This window comes from Chelon labrosus (genome assembly GCF_963514085.1).
Source record: "Chelon labrosus genome assembly, chromosome: 18".
Taxonomy (NCBI): domain Eukaryota; kingdom Metazoa; phylum Chordata; class Actinopteri; order Mugiliformes; family Mugilidae; genus Chelon; species Chelon labrosus.
The window spans coordinates 18744833-18769547 of NC_140351.1; the positions used below are offsets into that span (position 1 = coordinate 18744833).

The window sequence follows — 24715 nt, forward strand, 5'->3', positions numbered from 1 at the left end:
GGAAACTTCCAGTCCCACTTTGTAAAAGACGCTACAATCAATGCACTGTGGAAGGCTCTGGAGAGATGCTTGGGAAGTTGGAAAATCTCAAAGGAAACCAGGGCAGAGATGTGAAAATCATGAGTAGAAGAGTGATGACGACACGTCCTACTGGACTCTGAGGTTATCTATTGTATTCAACAGAGTAAAAAATAATTCTTTCTTATTGTGGTAGGTGTGTGTGTGTTTTTTACGAGGCCTCCGCGTAGCCTTTTTTCAGTTTTTTCACCTCAGTGGAAATGTCACTGAGGTCTTACCGCTCTCCCGCTGCAGGAGTCCTCTTAAAAGCTCAAAGAAAAAAAAAAACAAAAGAAAAGTAACAAAGTGCTTTCAATGCTACAGAGATTTTGTTAGTTGTTGGAGTTCATCCTACCAGCAGAGAACAGGGGAGGTGGTGGGGGTAAATGCGGAGTGGGAGGCAGCCCCCCCATGGAGTGCAGCAGGGGGAGAGACAGCTGGGTGCCGTGGAGTGGGTGGGGGCTGGAGGCAGCAGCGGGCGTGGTCACAGATGTGGCGGGGTGCGCCGTCCCCAGCTGCACCTGACCGGAAGAGTCCACGGCGGGGGAGGCCAGCGGCCGGTCCAGGCCGAGGGGGTCACTGCCGTCGGTGACCATAGGGTTGCTGACGCGGAAGCACTTCTCCCTGTGGGCCTTGAGCATGTTGGAGAAGCGGAAGCGCTGGCCGCACACCTCGCAAGGGTACGGCTTCTCTCCGGTGTGGGTGCGGCGGTGGCGCTTCATGTTGGGCCGGCTCGTGAAGCTCTTCCCGCAGATCTCACAGATGTACGGCTTCTCTCCTGCAGAACGCAAACACACCTGCCTGACACATTTTCAACATTCATCATAAAATTTAAAGCTGCCTTGATATAGTTTATATTGGCAATACATCAAATGACTACGTCTAATGTGAAGGGGGTTGCTAATAGTATGAAGGGCAGTGAATTATCACCAACTGCAGTTCTCCTTTATAGCTTCTATCAGGACATAAATTTGATTTATGGCTTGCAACTTTACTGTTTTCATTTACTCTGAATGTTCTCCATCGGAATTTCTTCCAGCTGCAGCAGGCAGCCAGCGACCCGGGAGATAAAATGAGTGATGAACATAGTGGAGAATTTACCACTTATTTAGTCTTATTTAGGAGATGAGCAAAACGGGGCTAAATCAAAAGTGAATGTTGGACTTGAAATCATCAGGGGGTCACAAACACAACTTCAGAATGAGCGCTTCATGTGTGCCGAGCGTGTGAAAACACAGTTTGCTAACAAGCTCCGCCATATCAACTTCATAAAGCCGCACTCAAAACACTGCCGCTGCGATTCCTCATCAGCGACACGTGAAAGACACTCACCAGTGTGTGTCTTCATGTGTTCATCGAAGTACTGCTTCATGTTGAAGTCCTTCCCGCACCACTGGCACATGAACTGCTTGTGTCCGATGTGGATGCTCATGTGGGAGCGCAGCTGGTATTTGTACTGGAATCGCTCACTACAGTTCTGAAACGGGCCACATTCAACACATTTAAAGTCTTGTCACAACCAGTGGTCCAGAGAGCACTGGATGGGACGAGGCAGTGATCAGTCAAACCTCAAATAATAAAATCAATCAGCTGTAAGACAGTTTTTTCTACAAACATTGTGACAGATTTCAGTCGTAAAGTACAGTTAATTACCAGGTCAAAACTCCTTATTTTTGGCCCCGTGTTAAAATTTAATTCTGTACTTTTACAGTGGTACATATGAAAGTCACTTAAATTTAAGAATAAGAATCTAAAATAGCTGAAAAACAAGATTTGTTTTCATTTTAAAGGAAGTCAAGTTCTTGCCAAAAGACTGTCATGCTTGTATGCCAGGTTTCTTCCACGTTTCTATGGGATTAAAATCATGCCATAATTTGAAATAAAAAAAAAACCTGAAAATAAAATTAAATCTCTTTAATTATTTGATACTGATGTTTTTACAGTACTCTCTCACTTCTCACAGGTCTACAGATCTGAAAACTGCTGCGTGTTTGTTTGTTAAACTGTATTTTGTATCTCTGAAGGATGTATATTTTCACTCGTACTGCACTGTTCTTTCAGAGCTGGCTTTGCAACGCCCACTTTTTCTTCAGAGATTTGACCACAAAGTTATGAGCCTCAGAGTCTTGTGATTTTTGGCAGCGCTCTCTCTCTCGCTCCTCCGGCCTGAAATAAATCCGGGCTACCGGAGGCAGGGCCTTGTGCTTTTAACCTTTTGGTAACACTTTGTTGAAGGGAAGTCCAGTCACATTTCTGATTTACCAGGGCAGGTGGGAATGACAGACTGCTTCATCAGAGACTGACATGCAAAGAATACGCTAACAGGAGGGACGATCTGGCTGACAACAGCAGCACACGTACGTATATGGCTGTAGAGTAGTAAAATCAACTTTCTCTATTAGAGGAGTTTGAAAACTATTATTATCATTTTTATTTATGGCATGATTTTAATCTCATATGTTTCCACTCTTTATGCAGAGCTAATCTAACATACACTGCAAAACCTTAAGCAGTAACTTTAGCAATGCACAAATGCAAAAACAGCTAGAGCCACATTCAAAAAGTCTATGAATACTATTCAATTAAGAGTGTGCCGTGGAGTGAGCATAATGACAGAAAGAAACACTAGCAGAGCCATCGATATTCACAGTTTAACTTCTCAAATTATTTGCCAATAGTCATTTTTCTTCGGTCGCACATCTGCGCATCTTCCTCGTCTGGATTTCTTAACCCTGACATGGGTATTTCACTGAAAAGGCCCGCAAGAACACGAGATACTTGTAATTTGATTGGCACTCCTAACGCAAATACACACAAATAAATCTCAGGACTGGACTTGAAAGCCTTCATGCGAGTGAAGTGGGAGAGCAGCAGCGCATAAAAGGAGCTCAAACCTCACACTTGAAGGGTTTCTCTCCCGAGTGCTGCAGAGAGTGAACCTTCAGGGACATGCTGCGCTTGAAGGACTTCCCACACGTCTCACAGGTGAACGGCATGTCCTTCGTATGGGCTACACACACACACACACACACACAAACACACACACACACACACAGTTTAGTTAGCGCGATTCAGTATTGAGCCAGCCTTGATTAAATGGCTGCAGGAGGATAAACAATCAAACACTAAGATGCTTTTTCTTTGGCTAATTACAATGCTAAGCACAATGGAGGCCTCATCTACTAAATAATTAATTTCCTCATACATTGGACTGTCAAGAAAGGATAAACAGGACCCATGACAAAGTTCTTTACACAAGTACTTCTTTAACTGTAGGAGCATGGACGCACACAAGGAGTGATGTAAACCCGCCGGGGAAATAAGATGCTTATCTCCCCAAAAAGTGGAAAAGGAAAGCAACACCCATAACAAATCCTGCGCAACAATCAGAGGGATGTGGAAGGGGAAGCTTAAAGTAACACACGGGAACAAAGTGACCAATCAGGATAGTTGATTTTTCTGCCACTCACCGACCATGTGCTTCCTGACGTGAGCCATGGTGTAGAACTTCTTCTCACAGATCTCACAGGAGAACTTCTTCTCGGCGTAGCCGTGCACGATCTTGTTATGCTCGTGCAGCGACCACAGCTTCTTGAAGGCCTTGCCACAAGTCACGCACTTCAAAAAAAAAAAAAAAAACAAGAATAAAAACACACAAAAGACGGCAATAATATAGTGAGTTCTGGAATTATTTGGGTATGAGATATTAAAAAGAACTGGAACAGCCTTTACAACTATAATCCAGGTGTGTGTGTTTATACAGACACTTGAACATGCGCTGTAGCAAAAAAGCAATTAGAGTCAGTAGATTAAAGCTGCAAATGATCTTCAAAATCACAGCAGGAGGCCAGCGTCTCGGTGCAGAGGGGGTATGCAGAGGTAGTGAGACATATCAGAGCTGATTATGACTGACTGAGCTACTGACTGGTGTTAATGGCTGCAACTGTGCATATACTAATTAGAAACTAAATATTGAAAGATGTTCAATAACAGGATTTATTGTACTAGTAGTGATCTAAGTAAAGCCGAAATTACAGCTATGAGAAGCTGGGATTTTAAAACTTTGCGTGGGTGTCTCTAACGGTTGAATCGTACCTGGATGCTCTTCTCACAGTCGGTCTGTTGGTGCAGCAGCAGCTCGCTCTCCAGCAGGAAGCGCTTCCCGCAGTTATTGCAGATCTGCATGCGGTTGTGAGTGACGTTCATGTGTTTTTCCAGGTACCAGCGGTTGTTGAAGATGCGAGGGCACTTCTTACATGGGAAGTGTTGCTTCTCCTCCAGCCGCACCTTCTGGCCCAGGCCCTCCGCGTCCAGCGTCCTCTTCCCGCCCTGTCGCTGGTTGGCCAGCGTGGCCTCTGCGAGTGTCTGCCGCATGGAGGCGGTGGTGCCCGCCACGGACAGGGCTCTGGTGCCCCGGCGCGGTCGATCCACCATGGCCGGCTGCTCCAAGCCTGGAATGTTAAGCGTGTTCTCCTCCTCCTCTTCTTCTTCATCCTCCTCCTCGTCTTCCTCTTCGCTGCTACGCCCTAATATGTCACCCCTCTTCAGATCTTCATCATCTTCTTCGTCAACTGCGTTATCATTCTCCACTTCGTTCTCCTCGTCACCTTCTGAGTCTTGCTCGTTGTCATGGCAATGACCAAACATGGCGGCAGTCTCTGTGGCGGTGGCTGATTTGCCCTCCGATCCCTTTGACACGTTGAGGGTCTGGTTGTTGAGGTTGACTTCAACAATGATCTGGTCTCTGTTGAAGGAGGCATGGCCATCTGTTGTCTTCGACTCCTCACCGTTGCCCTCCACTTTACACAAAGCACCCACACCTGTGCTGGCTCCACCTCCTGAGCCTTCCTCCTTCTGGTAGTACTGCTTTGTCTGGGAAGCCGTCTTACCCGCTTCCTCCACTCTGACAGAGAAGGGACTGCTGCCTTCTCTGGTGTACACCCTGCCTAGCTCTGACTCCTGTTTGATCTCCCGGTACAGCTGGCTGGGGGGCATCGCTACAGCAGCTGGGTCACTGCTGCCAAGCCCTTCATGATTGGCCATATCTGCACAGGTGGTTCTCAGCGAGTGGCTGCTTATGAGGTCGCGACAGGAGGCTGCGATGTCGCTCATCTGAAGCAAGGTAGCGGCGTTGAGCACGTCGCGGACAGTGCGGCTGCTCACCAGCAGTTTGGAGGTGTAAATGAAGTTGAGGATTTGCTGCAGGCCTTGAGAGGTCAGGGCATCGAGTGACAGGTCTACCCGCCGCAGCTGTTTGCTTTGGGCAAAAAGAGAGTGGAAGAAAGGGCTGTAGGCAGCCAGCACACCCTTGTGCGCCGGGAAGGTGCTGTGCTGACGCACCAGAACGATGTCAACGTCACACAGGTCAGGCTGGAAGAGGCGCTGCTCGTTCAGCCTGTCCATCAAACAGGTGAAGTGCAGAGCCACATCCTCCACCAGAGAGAACTCAGCAGAGGGGAAGTCTGTGGTCTTCTCCACTATGAGCTGGAAGTAATGGAGGGAGAGAGACAGGGAAAAGGCTGAGACAGAAACTTTCACATGGCAAGAAATACTATTTGCTTATCAAGTCTCACCACTGCCACATTCTCAGGAGAGCAAATTAGCTAGCTCTGAGGTTCAAACCCCATTCTTCAACTTGGAATCAGCAAGTGAAAAAACAATCTGAAGTCCATTTAGAAGCTGTTCTTGAGCTTTTCATCACACGAAATGATCTTAATCAGACAAACTTTGTGCATTTGAGATGGAAATGTGGATCTAAGCCAACATGAACAAGACGCCTTTAAAGTGCTCAAGGCTTCCTTAACTAAACACACAAAAACTGTTGTGTTGCTCGGCGACATTGAGAAACCTTGCGGGGTCTTTCAACCTCAGGATGCCTTAATGGGGATTTGTGTTTTCATAAAAGCGCCTTTGGGCTGAGGTTTTACTCTTTTCAGGGGATCAATATGTGCAGCTCCTCAGCCACAGAACTCAAAATCGATCATTAATGGGATCGTTTAAAACTCAAGGTGAGAGGGCTTCTGAAGAGGGATCAAAAAATTTAGTTGTGGGTCATGAAGTTTTCATGGTGTCTTTGTTATATTGTGTGTTTTCTTAATGAACTGTGTGTATTTGCATAAAAGCCAGTGTTGGGAGGGGCAGTGCAAACTATTTGAGGACGTTAACGCTGTGGTATTTGGCTGTAGTCGACGTAATGCATTTTTTCATAGTTTTTGTTATTTTTTTGGTACGTTTTTAAAAATAAATGTATCCATTAAGAGCTGATTTGAGTCAGATTACACTGACAATATTCTGTGCTGCAGCCGTGGTGGCGTATTTGTTGTGAGGCTAAGCGCAGAGCACGGACAAGTCACGGACTGCATGCAAGCTCCGCGGTACAAGTCAGTGAAAAATCAAAAGGTGTAACACTCAGCGCTCTGTGCAAGGTCCTCAACTTCCCAAGGTGGGTTTATTTTAGCACAGGAAGGGCAAGGTTTCGATCCAGACGGGATGTGAGCAGGGACAGAGCAGCAAACAGAGAGCACACACACCAACACGCATATGTGATGTGCAATCATGCACAAACACACACACACACACACAACAAACACAAACACAGTGTCTGGTCTCCCTGCAAGGACCGACTGGTTTGTGCATTGGTATTCAATGCCATTTCCCCCCTATTAGCCGCCTCTCTCAGCACACCCACTCACTACACTGTCCCTGAGGAACGACGAATTATGCACACGACAAAACACGTCCAGAGAAATAATTAGGGAAACCATGCTGAATAAATACTAACTAACCCTCCAAACAATTAATGGAAATTATCATTCTGGGCGTCTTCTGAAGGCCGGATGGGACGAGTGTTGATGCAAGGCTCCTTTTGGCTAATATGTTGGTGGAGATGATACAGCTCTCAGCAATAATTACATATCTACATTTTTAAATTACTTGCAGTTACATGTGCAGGGCCAGACATGCAACAAAGAAAAGGTTAAACAAATGTATTCCAGACAAAAGCAATTAAGGTACTTATGTTGAATTTTAATGGATCTGATTCACTGTCCTTCAAATTTAAAAATAAAAAATATTACCTATTTTCTCTGTAAGATGAAAATGACTTTACATTGTTCAGGCTGGAGAATGGATCTGCATCTGGGCCTAACCTTGAAAATCTGTTCTGTTTGAAGAATTCAATTATGGGGTGTTAGATTTATTCATAGTTTTGAGCTGCTAAATTGGACTCTGAGCTAGAGGAGAGGAGATCGGGTTATCTCTCTCCGTGCAAGGCTGCAGACATCGCCCAAGGGCAAAACGCGGCAGCCTTAATCAGATCGAGTATAAGTTGCAGACTGGAAGTTATGCTCTTTTAGCGATAGCAATCTGCTTCTTCATCTGGGATTGAAATAGGACAACGCAGGCAAAGATTACGTTCTAGAGGATGAGCATAAACAGATTCAAGACATCCACGGCTCAAAGTAAAAGAACCAACGACACATTCCTTTCATTTACGCGTTCAGTTTGTGCTCTTTCAAACAAAACCGGTGTGTCAGCAGCTTCACTTCACTTTTCCTGCGCGTTCAGGATCAGTGTCTGACCCATCATTAGTGAGTCTGTAAATCTGTTCCCAGGGACTTGCACACTGTGAATTCAAATGAAAAATAATGATGTTACGCATATGCACCTATAAAAGAGAACCCAAAATGAGTTCCCAAAAGATTTCCCCACTGTCTGCACAAGTCTGTATGGCTGCTACGTTCGCTGACTTAATAATACAGAAAGTGCAAAGAGTCGAGAGCACAAAAATATTTTTGCACACAGACTGTTATCCATGTTATCCATACAAATGAACAGCAATTCCCTCTCCCTGCTATATTTTTACATATTTGCTTTTTCTCGTCATCTTAGAATTGACTTAGAATTTTATTTTTTTAAAAAGTACATTGGTAACTAGCTATTGGACAGCACTAAACTATACCTTTTTTACTAGTTTTGTACGTATTACCAGCTGTTGAGGAACTTAAGGTAATTTTGGTAATTCTTTTAAAAGAAAACTGATGGGCACATTGAAACGACTCAAGAAGTTAGCAATAAAGCAGCATCACGTCACCATTTAACCTTAAAACAGCAGCTTCAAAGGATTTTGACGGTACACTGACCAATCCGCAATCGGAAGTACTACGTCACAAAGTACCAACAATGGATCTTCAATGGATTAATGGAGGGCTGAAGAGACAGAAGAGGACATTGACAGAGGTAGGTAAAACTGAGAAAGAGAGAGTAACCCAACAAAAGTTCAGACAAGACTAAATATCGGACTGGCTTTTAGTCGTTGGTGAGGGCTCCATGAAAATATTGTTGCCAACCAATGATCATGTTTACTATGTTCACAAGAAGAGCCCCTCTTTTGGTATTCAAGACCTCAAAAGTGTAAGATCTTCTGAAAACTTGGAGTTCACCAGTTGTAATGTACTTGCTGGCGTTGTCACAAATGACAAAAGTTGTTTAAGTTAATTTTCCAGTGAACATATTGTAATGTTCCAAAAATGCTGCTATTCCCAAAACTCTCATCCTCCTCATGCCCTTACATTTCCTACATTACCTTACTGGCTCATTAGATTTGTAAACTGTCTGGGTGTCTTCTTGGCATCAACAGTTGCCTCGCAGCGGCGTTCTCTCAACTTACCATTTGATGGATGTTAACACCAAGAATTTCCATTTGAAGGCAGCATATGGCTAGTGAGTAATATTATCTGTTGCATTTGCTTCATGTTTGTGGCGTTAGGCGTTTACCTAGCTGGCTACTGCTGAGCAAACTATACGCAATTTAATCTCTTTCTAGAGTGAAAACCTTCAAATAGGGGTGCTCTTCAAGTTTTCCCTGAAGGCTGCTGAATGACGGATGGGTTTCAGTCAGAGAATAATGGCATTATTTTCATCTAGACAGATGCTTCATAACTATTTAATCCAGCAACAAACATCTATAGTTACCATGCAGCTGCTGTGGATGTCACATTGTACATCAAAGACAAAGCCACCCTGTCACATTTCATCATACTTGTAGCCAAACAAATTGAGTGAGCACTCTGGATTGAAAGACTAATCTGACTCGCTCCCTCCCCACCCACCCCGATCTCTGCCTGTCATTACCTCCCTCTCTGCCCCCATCCTTTCCTTGGAAATGTCACAGAGAGCTTGTTTGCTGTCATTAGATGGAGCGCCACCTTTAACCAGCCTCTCAGTCAGATGTCTCCCAATACATTATTCATATGTGGCCTGACCTGTGACAAACACACCGCGGGGGGATTACTGACGCACCCAACAAGAGGCGTCATTTAAACTGGCTTCAATCAAAGCCCGGCGCAGCCTTTACACGCAGATCATTTCATCAGCTGCCAAACACAACTAATGCGAGGGGATACTTCTGCATTGTGGAGGCCTCGGTGGGATGGTTTCACAAGGCAGCTCTCAAGGTTGATGCATTTCAGTTCCATAAAAATAGTTCACTTTTCTGTAGAACATGCATGTGCCCTTTAGATGATTTAGAAAAGTCACTGTTATAACTCAGTGCTGCATTTGATACTATAGGTTCACCTTATGATACCTGGAAGTCAAAGCTTGTTGGCTCGAAAACCTGCGTTCAACACTTCACTTCATCAACTGAATTAGATGTGAAGAACAAATGTCAGATAATCAGCTAATTATCAAGTTGGATAATCAACTGAAACTGACAAATATGTTAACAAATAAATCAAATCTGCATGCAGAGCTTGTCTAACATTTGATTTAAAGATTGTCCACCAGGATTTGTCTAGATTTCCCTGCATTCACTTTACCCTCCACCTTTACAACCCGAGAAGCGTTCCTGCAGCATGATGCTGCCACCACCATGCTTCATGGTAGGGATGGTGTTTGTGGTGATGTGCAGTATTTGAAAACATAGTCTCTAAGGACCACAGTTAGACAAAAAGAGACCATCAGACCAAAGAAGCCTTTTAACAAACTCAGGATTTAAATAACTCTTTGCCACTTTCCCACAAAGCTTTGACAGGGGAAGAATCTGGGCAACAGTTGCTGTATGCAGAGAATTTCAAATCAGCTGCTAAAACTCCTTCAGAGTGGTCATAGGTGTCTTGGTGGCCTCCCTCACTAGTCTCCTTCTTGCACGGTCACTCAGTTTTTGAGGATGGCCTGCTCAAGGCAGATTAACAAGTGCCATGTTCCTTCTGTTTCCTAATAATAGATTAACTGAACTTCAGGGTATGTATTGGCATTTTTTGGTATCTATCCTCTGACTACTTTTCAATAACCTTTTCTCTAAGTAGCTTGGAGGGGTCTTTTATCTTCATGGTGTAATTGTAGGCAGGAATACCGATTAACCAGCGACTGGACCTTCCAGACACGGGTGTCTTTTTACTACAGCCAATTCGGTTTATTTCTTTGTTAAATTTTGATCAATTAAGCAGGTAAAGGGCGTGGAATTGATTTAAAGTTTGGCATTTGGAAACCGTTTCTGTGAACTTGCATCATGTCCGCTCTCAGTACAAGCAAACTGTGGTGAATGATTGCAGGATCCTTTCCATAGTAAAGAACAACGCCTTCATAACATCCCGCCAAGTGAGGAACTTTCTCCAGTACACAGACCTATCGTTATCTGGGTATTTTATAAAAGATACGACTTCACAAGAGTAAATGCAGGATACAGGGTGCAAACCACTGATAAACCTCAAGAACAGAAAAACAGATAACACATAACAAAAAACAGCTCTGTTACAGCATTCTTTGGACAGATAAAACCAAGATCTAGAGAAAATTTGGAGCACCTCATGATCAGAACCATACAACATCGTCTCATGCATGGCTTCCAGTGGCACTGGGTTACCAGTGTTTATTAATGATGTGACAGGATCAGCCAGATGTATTTTGCAGTGTGTAGGGCTATGTGGTCTGCTCAGATAAGACAAATGAAGCCGAAGTTATTGGCCTCTTATGTTTTAGATGAACATCCGGATGAAATTTAGTTTATTCCAATAGTTTGGTTTAGGAGTAAATACTCCCTGGACAGGTTGCCAGTCTATCACAGAGCTAACACATAGAGACAACATTCACGTTACGGTCTATTGATCACAAGATAACCTAACAAGCATGTCTTTGGATTGTGAAAGAAAGATAGAGCACCCAGAGAAAACCCATGCACAGAAAGGCTGTGAGGAATCAGTGCTAACCACTACACCACTGTATAACGTACAGTGAACATGCTAAACGATATGCATGCCAAACAGAAGCATGTTAATATTGTCACTGTGAGCGTATTAAGTCGAAGCCCCAGAGTCCTTAAATACAGAGCTGTGAGCATGCCTGCAGACTATTAGTCCTCTTTCACTGTTTTCCACTCAAAATATTACACTAATTGGCCTGATGGAGGCTCTGTAATTAAATGTCAAACTCTGAAAGGCAACAGTTCATACAAATACAAATCCAGCAATTGTTTAACTGCTCTAATGGGCTGCTGCTGCATTAGAGGAAAAGACATTTCATTCAGGAACGTGTCAGATGTCAAACTGGCCCAAATTTGGAAGGATGATGCATTCTGGAAAGATAATCAGGCATAAAAAAAAAAAACTGGTGGAAATGCTTTAAACAAAATTCAAAGTTTCAAACACTGCAACTACTTCACTGGGAATTCAGTTAAGATGAAGCTGTGATGGATGATGCAGAGAATTATAGCTCGGCCCAAGAGGAGCCAGGCAGTTTCCCTAATTATTGTTGTGGAATGGGAGTTGCCTTAGGAGGTGCAAGTCAGGACCACAGTTAATGTGTCAGTCAAAGTGTTTAAAAAAGTGTTGAATTCTCACCCAGCTCAGCCATGTCGGGGCTGATGGTATGCTCTTGGCAGAGCCTCAACGCCTGGACGCGAGCCAGGCAGGGCCGAGTCCGAGGATGAAACCCCTCTTTCTAATTTGACTTTCACTGGTGAGAATGTCCCTGCTCTCCCACACTGTTTTCACTGCATGGTCCATGCAGATTTACAGCTCTATAAAGCCCCCATCACCACAGAGTGTGGATGTGCTGTGACCTCTGCAGAGCTGCCATTATAAAGGTTCCCCTGTAATGTAGTTATCTCTAAAAATGAGTCCTTCAGTAGGGAGCATGCAAACTCTTACCCTGAGCAAAACTGCAACTGATTTCCTTTTAATATCTTCTCTTATGTTAAAACAAGCTGGACCACATGTTATCCTGCTGGAATCTATTTTGCACACACACCTCGATTCAGGAGCAGAGAGCAAAGCAACATCTACCTTGGCTGTGTTCTTTGTTTGCTGACCGGCGAACAGACTGAGCCATTAGCAGGGGCCAATGTCAGAGAACAGCTCCGAGTCATGGGCGCATCAATATTACGAGGGAGGGCTGGTTGTATTCAGGCAGGAGGGAGTCCCACGGGGGGAACTCTGCAGGGGGTTAAAGCTTTCTCTCGGTCTACATACAGACTGCTCAGACTGAACCCGGCGTCCTCTTCCATCCCATCCTACCCCATCTTTTGAAAGAGGCACGTTTAACCAGGGCCGGGCAATGTGAAAACAAATCAATATTACTACACACTGGTGTGTAATATCTTGGCAAACACATGCCTTCCAAGTTAACGGGGTAATTAGAATTTTGGATAAATCAAGTCTGATTGCAGCCGCTCACATTAATACTGATATCTAAACGTAGACAGTGTAGAATTAACAATGTGGCAAATAAAGAGCAAGTAGAAATGTGCAGCTCTGTATTGCTTTTCATAAACCAATCCTGTTGATTATTGACTTGTCCAAGTAATGATTCACAAACATTCACAGTTTAAATTGTGTAAGTGAATTTTTGGAGGATATTGAGTACGGTGGAACACATTTAACAGATTTGGTCACATCAAGAAAGTATTCTCTAAAGAATTTCTGTTTGACAAATAAATTTATATGCAACTCTGTCTAAAGACTCAATTCAAAACTCGTTTCCATAAATCTCAGAAAAGGCTCATTGCACATACACCGATCAGGCATAACATTATGACCACCTTACTAATATTGTGTAGGTCTCCTTTGTGGCTCTAAAACAGTTGTGACTCATCAGAGGATGGACATGGGCCTTCTGAGGGTGTCCTGTGGTGTCTGGCTACAGAATGTTGTTAGTGTAACATCCACCCAAATGCCAGGTCCAAAAGTTTCCCAGCAGAACATTGCATTGTCACAAGATGGTCAATGTTGTTTACTTCTCCTGTCAGTGGTCATAATGTTATGCTTGATGTGTATTTGTGAACAAGTGAAACTTGCTACCAGACAAATGTCGAACTCTCCATATGCACAGTGAAGTCTCATCAGGAAACAAAACATATCACCCAGCTTAGCCTCCAGGACAGCAACCCCAAGAGCTCAGGCCCCGCTTCCCTTGTCACCCACTGGGGTGGTGGTGGGGTCAGCGGAATGTGACGTTCCACTTCCACCCACAGAGTACTTCAACCTGCCGTAAAGCGCACACTCAGCAGCCCTCTTCAAAGCAAGGCCTCCTGCTGAGGGGGCCAGCACTGGGCTCGACGTGACTGGCACCCGGAGGAAGGAGAGTGGGCACCGTGTCAGGCCTCATCTCACTCAGTGGCATGGAGATGGGAGGAGAGCAGTGGCCACCCCTACACACACACACACACACACACATATCCCTGAGTCATCATCAGAGGAGTCGACAGCGGAGCATGACAGTCCCGAATGCAAACTCTCCACAAAGAGATCACCGAGTTCCAGCAGCTAGTCTGGTCTCACAGTAACGTCAGAGGGCTTTTTACGTGGCTGCAAATGGATCGGCTCATGCTCAAACGCCACCAAACAGGACGGGACAAGGGCATGTCATTTCCGGCGGAGTCCAATCAGACAGCCATTAAAAAGTCATCAGGGTAATGACTGACACTGTGTCCTCTGTGTGCTCACTAGACCAGCCCCTGCTGCTGACGACAAACGACAGGTTCAGTCCCAGAGATCCCGAGCCAGAGATGTGAATTCTGATTCTCTGGGTGAGAATCGTGACACGGCTTAATCCTCCGGTGTTATCTAGTTTGGGATACAAGCTGGGCAGGACTGGCATGGATGGAAAATAGACTGCCAGTTTCAGTCTTTGTGTCTTATTATGGACAGATTATCCAGAGAGAGACCCAGGGGCCACAGATCCCAAGGGGGTGAGGCTTCTATGCACTGCAAAGTGTTGAAGAGGGATATCAAACAACTAGAGAAACATATGAAACAGCATCTGCGAGATGCAAAACAGACACAAAGAGACACAATACACAAAGGACAGCAATGGGAAAATTGGTGACTACAAAGAGACGCCGAAAAACTACAAAGAGACAAAGCAAGACTACAAAAAGACACAAAATTACTAGAAAGAGGCACAAAACAATCACATAAACACTACAACATAGACACGAGACACTATACGATCACTAGAGAAACAAAACTGCATAAAAAAAAATTACCATGAACATACAAAATGACTTTCAGCCTTAGGCCTCTTGCTCTCATCTAGGGGCCTTTTACAGGTCTGCACTCAGGGGCCCGTTGTGTCATAATCCACCCATGTGTCTATTAGGAGCTATCTCCTCTGTCTGCAGTCTGCAGTCCCTCCTTTCCTGTCTAAATCCAATCAGCACAGAGACCCAGCACTGACCTTGAGGTAGAACAATATACAGTAGCACATCCACCCCCACCCCCACCAAAGCCTGTGCATGCACACCTTCATCATATCCACACCCACGTCAGCAAACAGGAAATAAGGAAGTCTGGCTTACATACGCGATGACGCTGCAGATGCGCGGCGATGAATAAGAGTATCTAAATGTGAGTGGACTCCCATTATCCTGTCATCAAACATGTTGCTCTTGCGCAGACAAGCCAGGCCGGTAATAACACGAGAGAGAAGGTCTCACTTTTAACAAGCCCCGTGGTGATCGTTACAGCCCTATGATAAAAAATGCTAATAAAAATCAATGTTCAATGACTAAAGGGGAAGCCACAGCAGCGGGAGGCAGCACACTCACTGCTGAGGTCACACACAGCACTGTCACATGCACAGCCACATTAAAGTGGAGTTAAATACTCAGTGGGAAGGCACCGTTTATCCGATAATAATGGTATTAAGGCTGACAGTTACACCTTGTGCTATGGGATTATATAATCCAGTAAACTAGTGATGCATGCGATACAGATTTTTGGAGAAAAAAAAACAAAAACAATCAGAAATCCCACAAAGCTGCGAAAGCTGCAAAGTCTGAACACTTGACTATTGGTGATATGCACCAAACATACCCATCCAAGCTTGCCACAAAAGCGTTAATGAGGACGTATTTGCTGAACTAGGAAACAAATCATTCAGAAAGTCGTTGGTGTTCGATTTAAACTTTTTTAAGCAAAAATGGTTGCATGGGTATTGAAAGACATGGGAAGAGTTTGACCCATAAGTCAAGAAACCTCATCCTCAGACAGAAACATCAATAGAGACAATTCTGCAAACACCATTTTGCATCCAGTGATAACATTTTTTAAATTCTTGCTTTCTCCAATTTCTGTCTGGCAACTATGTTAAAGGTCAAACTCTGGGAAAGACTGCAGTTATCTGCAAACTATGATTTGTTTAGTATAATTAATATCAAGGGTGGACGATTACGACATTCTACGTCACTTTAAGTCATTAGGAGATCATGGTTACGATTACATGGAAGAATCTAAAGGTCAGTGTCAGGGTGTTGATTTAAAGTCCAACAAGCTACAGACCCATCCACCACCTCCAAACTCTACAGCCTTTGGTACATAAAGAATATGTGTACTGGCACCTTTGGTTGGCATTTCATGTTACATGTGTGGTACAAAATCAGTCAGTATGCATGTAAGTCCTTAGACAGAATCTCCTGACGTTTGTTCTTAAAAATTGTCATTACAGACTTTATGCAATGGCCAGTAAATGTAAGTGGATCCTTTTTATTTATCACATGTATTTATGCATTCATCTTAAAATCTGGTCAGATGTTCAACAACGTTACAACTGCAACTCAAAACTGTATCCGTTTTGTCTTGTAACGCTGAAATCATCGCATGGTTACATTCACAGCATACAGTGCACTAGATAAGCTAATTGCATCAAGAAAAGGGAAGTGGCTCAAATGTTTTCGACTCGCAACAAGGATCTGCTAAAGCTCTGGAGATCTCAGAAGGCTCAGAGCTGGAAAGGCTTGCACAGTAATCTAAATTCTGATGAGTTACAAACTTAGTCCTCAAGCCAAACTTCCCTCTAAGTGAGGGTCCAGCTAAGACGACTAAAAAACAGAACGCAGAATGCTCAACAAGGTGACAAAAAGTCACTGTAACATCTAAAGGTTTTAATAAATGAACTGAGCTGGCTAATGAGTCTAACAGATATACAATCATTTAACAGGCATGGCCTCCATGGCAGGACACCAGAGAAACATGGAAACACCACCCCGAAGTGAAGCACGGTGGAGGTAGCATCATGCTTATTATAAGCTTATCTAGTGGATAATGTCAGTCTGACAATGAATCAAAGTAAATTGACAACAAGTCTGCTCAGACCTTAATCGAACTTAGATGCTTTGGCGTGATCTCAAAAAAGCTGTTCGCATCAGACATAATGAAAACCTGTCTCAGTCGAAGCAGAACAATGGTCCAAAAATCCTCCTGCACTTTGCGAAGCCTCAGATTCTAAAAAAGGTCTGCGAAATTAATCTGACATTTAATCAATAATTAAAATAATTGTTAGTTGCAGCCCTGTCCCTGATGAACATTTGCATATTTAAAGAAGAAAAAAAATCAAATGAACTCCATACGACTGAGCTCCACAACCTGAATGGCCTGAACACAAGAAAAACTGAATGAGATTTCAGGTAAAATGTACAGCAGGACCAATTCAGATGCACCAAGAGGCAAATCCTACATTGCTTTACAGTTGGCTGCTGGTTATTCACTTTTCTCCTTCGACCATTTTAGCTAATTATTTTATTCCCTCCAGCCTATTAAAACATCCAACTTTCTTAACCACTGCATTCACTGCTGGGTGCAATTAATAAAGACAATATTATCAGCATTAGTGCCGCTCTAATCCGAGACATCCAATCTCCCCCTCCGCACTGTAGGCTTTTCCCTGTCCTAATCCAGAAGTTTGGACTTGCCCCTGCCTTGCCCTGGTGGAGCTAAACCAGCTTCCGCCATTAGATCTAAATACATTTCCATCTATATGTTAATGCAACCACAGGTGACAAGCCAATCTACAACTGATATGCGTTTACCCGAGCATGAAATTGGGATGCACAAACAAAAATAAGTGCGAGAACACAGCATGAGCAGCATCTTGGTGACGTACAGTGCATTAAAATTTGACAGCGTGAGTGGGATCGCCTCGGCTGCATGATTTGCAAAGTCCTGCAAGTCCTTTGAACAGACTGGGCGACGATGTGTTTTAACAGTTTGGCGAGGCTGATGACAGTGTGGGTGAACGTGTGTGTGTGTGTGTTGCCCAATCAGAAGTAATGTTGAAAGAAGACATCAACTGCCGGTCGCCTCGAGTTGAAGATGACGAGTGGTTGGATAATCAAAGGAGCTGCCTGGAGGCAGGGGGCGGGGGGCGAGGGGCAACGATGAGGTTAGAGCGTCCGCACTGAAGCTCTGCCAGGAAGTTTGTGTCTGGGCCAATGAGCTGGGAGAGGAAGCGCTGAGTCAGGAAGCCTGGCCAAGAGAGGGGCCCGTGGTGCTGGCATCTCCTCCTCGCACACACGTTACAACGCTTCACACACCACCGCTCTGCTGGAGTCATAACACACTGTTCCCAAGCCAGCACCGCACACGCATGTGCACAACGCGGCCACACACAAACACACACACACACACACTGCTGTGCATGCATTCATGAGTAAACACACTGATGCGACACCGAATACCTGTGGCACAATAAAGTGTGGAAGGCTGTGCAAACAGAGATATATCCACGTGTAAAAAGCAAACAAGACAATCACGTTAAACAAAAATTAAGCCTGTAGCGCCTAAATCTGAAAACATGAATGATACAAAGGGTGAAGGATGCACCTGTGAAGTGATCTACCAGAAACAGCAGATAACTCTGGTGTGCAGCAGAGAGCAGGTGCAGACATACCCAGAGGCTATTACACAGAATGAAACTGTGATATCTTCATTATCCCTTTCATAGCATGACACAAAGAGAGAAGAGGCTAACACAAGACTCTAAAGAGCTCCTTATCAGAGGAATCTCTCCGGTGTGGGCATGCTGTGTGTATGTGTGTGTGTGTGTGTGTGGAGGCAGTTGACATGTTTGATGAGAAGGTCAGAGAGGACAGAGGGAGGGAAAAAATACAAGGTAGAGGAGGAGCATCGGCTTTCTGCAAGCGCAACCAATCAGTGGACCTCAGAGCAACGGTGAACACGAGCTTAAAGGAATAGCCTGACATTTCCAGATATGTGCTTCTTTGCTTCATGGTGAAGAGTCGAGATGAGAAAACAGACACAACTTAGTTTTCATTCTACATAAAGAGACGGCTAGCTTAGTTTAGCCTAGCACAAAAAGTGGGAACAGAAGGAAACAGCAAGCCTGGTCCTGTCCGGAAGAAACAATATCTGCCTGCAGCACCTCAGCAAACTGCTGCTGTTAAACAGAGGTGTGTGATGGACTGTTTCTTGGCTGTGAGCAGTAGCTTCCAGCTGGTAAGTCAACAGAGCAGAGATATTTTCCGAGATAGAGCTCTGTGCAAAAGTTCAAGGACTCAAAGTAAGGCCAGGATACTTTAAAAAAAAATACCACAAATACTTTTTATTTATCTCGTTACCTATTAACATATAAAGCGCACACACACACAATAGAAAAACCTGCATCAAATCAAATATTTGGTGTGAATACCAGCGCTTTCAAAACTGGACCATTTCTCATTTCTTGTGCAGAGAACAGTTTGTTCATGGAGAACTTGCAATCAGTATCATCTGTCTCTTCTCCTGTCTTCTGTCTCTTTATGTAATCCCTGACTGACTCCGTGATGTTAAGATCAAGGCTCTGTGGTCTGTCATAGTCTCGTCTTCGAGTTTTTGCTCCCCCCCCAGTGAAGATGGGCGAGAGATTCGAGGAGAATCCGCAAAACGAGCAATCCTTGGTTTCATAGCATCAAACCGCCATGTGGCGCCAACAGACTATTGAATGTCAATGAAATTCAGCGAGGCGTTTCAATGATAAGAGGGTACCAAGTCAAACTAATCTCAATTTTTTCAAAAGCAACTGAAGCGATGACCAGCTGGGACAATTGACACGGTTGGTTTAGGTGTGATGCAAGCTCAGGGTTCCCCAAAATGCTGGTTGGTTCCTAACACCAGATTCACCAGGCTCACAGTGGGCTCTGAGGGTCAGGTGAACCCAGATGGTGCGACCTCGTTGACACCGTTTTCTTTTCAAATTGAGAGCTGTGATGTAAAGAAGAGCTAGCTCTTAGCAATCCATAATGCCAGTTTGAGTTCTGCTTGTTTCACTCAGAAAGATTGGGATGGAAAATATACAAGAGGGTTACCTAGGCAACCGGAGTCTAGAAGGTCAACTTAAGACCAACTATTTTCGACAATTGACAAAATTCGTACAAGTGTCCACAGCACTCCTTACATAAGAGCAATTTTACAACCTTAGTAGACTAGATCCTGTCCTTGATGGGTATGTGTGTGTGATGGATAAGATTTAAAACATCTGAAGTGTTAGAAACATTTTTAAGCTTTGCTTTTTGTGTGCTAGCTGTTTTCTTCACCTCCAGTCTTTGTGCTAAGCTAAGCTAACCATTTCCTGACTGTATGGCGCCTCATCTTTGACACACAGACAGTGGTATCACTCTTCTCATCTACCTCCACCTATGATTTTGGTTCCCATAATGCCACACTATTCCTTTAACTGGAAGGATTAAAACTCAACAAGTTATTACTCTGTGGTGGAGTTTTATTTGTAGCACGTGTACAACTCTAAACACAGAGCGGCGGCTAAAGATAGCTAATAATGTCATTCCTGTGTAAAATCCAAACATCATTCATCTGCGTCTGTGACTAAACGTCCAACAAATATTTGTGCCGACTATCAGATCAAGGGTCCCTACTTCTCTGCTTGGCACGTCTCTGAAAAACAGCATGAAAACTCATTTACATCCGCTTTAAAGCTCCTCCTAAGTCAAGCTCCCACCTTTAAAAACAAAACTCCTAAAAGGCCTGCCAATGAAAGGCTAATAGAAATCTTCATATTGCAGTTTAAGAAGAAGAAAAAAGCTGTTTGCCCTCTTTGATAACTCAGTTCAAAGTCGTTTTTAAGAAAGTGCCACAGGGTTAAATTGGAGAGACAGTTTTCCCTCGAATACAAAGACGCCGATGCTGGCTACTGAGAAACTATAAAAATGTGGATTTATTCAAAGAGTGAAAAGAACCTGAACTTACTTCAAACAGGCTTTCGCCATTTGAACAAACAAGAACAAAAGAAACCTTACATAAGCCCAGAGAGTTTGACCTTGCTGTCTGCACGGCCTTGTCCACTGTTCTTAATCTCAGGGGCATAAATTAGCTGCACCTACAGTATGGCCGGAGTTTCCAAGGAGAGCAGGCCTCCAAGCAGGGGCCGAAGATGTCTGCTGGAGTTTGTTGCCGGGTCTCTGGGATTGGCTGCACTTGTCACAAAGACTAAAGGCAGTTTCCTCGCTCAGCACCCAGAGACAGCGAAGCCTCAAAGTCAAGGGTGGGCAGGAATGCCCTGAATAGGCAGTTACGTAAAACTCACAGCACCCTGAGAGGACAGAGTAGGAGTTGCTGAGGACCACACAGTGCTGACTGGAACGCAACTGCATCGCAGGGCCAAAAATGTACATTATAAACAATTAGTGCTCATGAAAGGGAGGGAGATTGACATAATCTGCCAAATAAAGAGAGAAACAAGTACAATCTTTTCATTTCGATGAGAGCATAGATGGATTAAAAGACATCTGCCCCTCTAGGCACACACATGTACAGTAAACCAACGACTACAAAACAAGAGAATGAAAGGACACTTCCTGGTTGTTGTAGTGTCCTCTTGGGTGTTTTGTGTCTATTAGTGATCAATGTTTGTCTGCTTTTACTCATTTTGACCTCCGTCTATGCTTTGCCCCTACTTTATACTCATGTCAGTGGTTGTTTTATTTTATTTAATTTAATCGTTCTTTTACTTGTGGTAAAGAAATGCGGTTTCTTTTACTTGTGGTTCTTAAGAGTGTTTTTTTTATGTGCAACTAAGCTACTGTGACCCATTGTGGATCAATAAAGTTTATCTGAGTCTAAGTTTTGCATCTGTATGTTGTCATTTAGAGTGTCCTTTTAATCATTTTGCATCTCTTTGTAATAGTTTTGTATCTTCTTGGTCGTTCTGTGTCCTGTGCGGTCTATTCCTGACGATCTCTCTGTTGTTGTTTTGCTTCAACTTTTGAATCATAAAGTCTTTTTTTTTAATGGTTGTTTTGCATCTCTTTTTTTTTTATATATAATTTTGCATCCCTTTGTAACTGTATTATGCATCTTTTTAGGTGTTTTGTCACTGCGATATCTTTCTGTATTCTTCTAATCTTTACCCACGGTGTGTCTTCTTGTGGCTGTATTGCAAAACACTTTCATTTCACATCTCTGTAATTGTTTCAAATCTTTTTTTTGTGGTCGTTTGTGTCCCTTTGTGGTCAGCGTCTGTCTGTATGTTCTCATTTTGACCTCTACTGCTTTGGCTAATTTCTTCTCGTAGTGAGTCTTTTTGTGATTGTCTGGATTTTTTTTGTTGTGATTCTGTGTCTCTTTTTAACTATACTTTTTACTCATTCAGCATCTCTTTGTAATAGTCTTGTGTCATTGTGTTGTTCCGTTTATCTGTGTGGTTAATTTCTGTCCCCACAGAGACACAAATTAACCTACATTGTTTTTTTGCTTCCGATTTTTACTCACCCTTACTTTTTGTGGTACCTTTGCACCAAGCTTTACTCATTTCACATCTTTTACTAACCATTTTGTATCTCTTTCGGGTCCATTTCTGTCTGCTTCTTCTTATTTTGGTCTCTCTTTGGTTGTTTCGCTTCTAATTTCCACTTACTGTAGGTCTTTTTGTTTTTATTTTGCATCGCTTTAGTCAAGATGTGAATTTGCATCTTTCTGTGATTGTGTTGTGTCTCTTTGTGATCAATTTCTGTCAGTTTTGTTCTCCATGTGGCCGTTTTACTTCTTATTAATACTCATACTGGTCTTTTTGTGCTTGCTGTGTCTCTATTTTTGTATCTAGACACACTTGTTTCGTGTCTCTTTGTAACTCCTTTGTGTCCGGTTGCTCACTTTGCCTCTCTGGATTCATTTGACTGAATTTTTATCATTAAACGTTTACAGACCTCTCATACCGAGGCTCTGGTCCAGGGGTGTCGTGACTCCTTGGGCCTGTAGGCCCGTGCTGCTGGGCCTATCTAGTAATTCATCCATGATTAAGAGTGTTTATGGGATATAAGGTAAAGCCATTGATTAAAAACAAAATTAGCTGAGACTAATCCGCTTTTGATGTGAGCAAAGTAATTGCAGAATGGCCATGTTTACCAAAACAGCGGAAAGATACACTATCTCCGATCGGCATTCACCATGCACACTTAATCACCATTTGCTCTCGTGCACTTGCAAAACAGTAAAGGGGGAAGCAAAAAACAGCGATAACAAAACCACACTCTCTCTCTCTCTCTCTCTCTCTCTCGCTCTCTCTCCATCTCTCTGCTCCCACCAGAAGCCACCCAGCGAGCACCAGGGCTAACCCTGCTGACCTGACCCAGATATTAACCCAAGCCTCCAGATGTGAACGCGCGCTGGGATTACTCCACCACTGCATCGAGCTCCACATGCTTTCCTAATGAGGCATCCTAAAATGACCCTGGAGACAGAGCGGACTGTCTGCCTCACTATCTGCCTCTCTCTTCCCATAACTCTCTGTCTCTGTCACAATCACCTTCATATCTGCTAATGCAGGGGGAATGAAAACATGGATTCTGGTTGAAAATACCAGCTACATTACAAGTCAGCCACAGTGAAAGGGGATATTATCAGTCGGCAGAAATGACTCTGACCTTTCCCTGCAGCAACTTAAGTCATGCAGCGGATAAAATAGACCAAAAACTACCAAATAAAATATGAATTCATAAAATATATTAGCCTCGATTTCATTTGAATTTAACTGAAGTAGGCAGCTTCATCCAAGCCCAATACTATCCCCAGGACTATCTCCCCTCTACTTGATTCCAACCAAGTAAAGTTATGAAAGCAAGAAGAGTGACACTGATTCTCTAATGCATGCATGAATGAAGAAGCCAGACCAAGTTGTCCTGCACCGGCCGCCTGCCAGTTTAGTTTCCCCTCATCCTGTCCACATTTGCACCAGTCACGACCTGCGCCTCTTGCAGAAGCGCCCCGATATGAAAGAATTTAACTCCTTCTCCGCATCAATGTAGCTACTGTGGCCATCGCGTTCTTCCAGGCGCCTTCAACGTCCAACTTGTGCCATGTCGGCAAGTTCCAAACTTCCCTGCAAACGATACGAGGCGCAAAGCACGCGTGTGACAACCGGTGGCACCGAACCGCGATGAGGCAGAAGTGTGGCAAGTTTGGTCGGCCTGCTAAGAAGCTCAAATTTGCAAGAGATCAAGAAGGGACACACACACATAAAAAAAAAAAAAAAATAAACAAAAATGCAGCGCTGCTCCGGAGCCTACCATTTTGATCCAGCGTTTCGAGGCTCAAAGGAGTCCCAGAATAACTCCTTTCGCACCAGTTTTCCCTTCGCCATGAAAATGAGCGTTGAATTGTCACATTTCTTCAGCTTTTGCCTTATCCTCAATCTTTTTCCCCCCGTGCTGCTGTAGCATTCAGCCAGACAAAAAAATGCAGAGGCTGCTTTTGCAGAAGGAATTGGTGATTGGAGCTCGGGGATCATATGGGCTTTTTGTCAGACGGTTTTAAAGGGACACGGTACTGTTTAAACGTGGAGTTGCGAGACGGGCGCATTTTTCTCTGTGTGCTGTGCTGTTCTGTTTCTGTGCTGTGCGTGGACGCCGCGATCGAGGAGAGGAGACCGGGGGAAGGACGCACGGACATATGGCGCAAAAACCCGCGTGCGCTTCCTCTTCGCTGTGCGCTCCTGCAACACAGTGACGTCAGGCGGGCAGACAGATGCGGAGGTCAGGGAGTTCATTCATTTCCCACATTACAGAAGTCGATGCAACTTCGTTTGCGCGACGCGTGACCCCTTTACGGGAGATCAGCGCCAAATAGAGCAACTTTTCCACGTCGAGGCTCTTCATTAGGGGTGAAATATGGCCGCATGTGCACAGTTTTTTTTTTTTTAATTATTATTAAGCAGGATTATCTCCACCATGCACCATCACTTTTTACATAAGGGCCAGATTAAACTGCTGTGAGGGCCAATTTATAGTGATCAGACACAGGGTTATTTGTCATGTGCAGGATTAAGGCAGGGTTAACAGTGCAATGGCATGTTGTGGACGGGAGAACTGGTCTTCTCAGCCATAAATAACAAAAAAAAAATAGTAAGAGCCCACCAATATAAACACTAAAAGTTAAAG

The 24715-nt window shown here is 43.9% G+C and overlaps 1 protein-coding gene across 1 annotated transcript; it reads right to left on the bottom strand.

The window, feature by feature from the left end:
- Positions 1-389: 389 nt before the first annotated feature.
- Positions 390-23966, bottom strand: zbtb47b (zinc finger and BTB domain containing 47b; the record flags this gene model as incomplete). Its single annotated transcript, XM_084566475.1, has 6 exons — positions 23846-23966; positions 4153-5541; positions 3528-3675; positions 2952-3067; positions 1390-1534; positions 390-835 (listed from the first exon to the last, which is right to left on the bottom strand). The coding sequence occupies exons 1-6, from the start codon at positions 23846-23848 to the stop codon at positions 390-392; spliced, it is 2247 nt and encodes a 748-aa protein (XP_084422601.1). The 5' UTR covers positions 23849-23966.
- Positions 23967-24715: the final 749 nt, after the last annotated feature.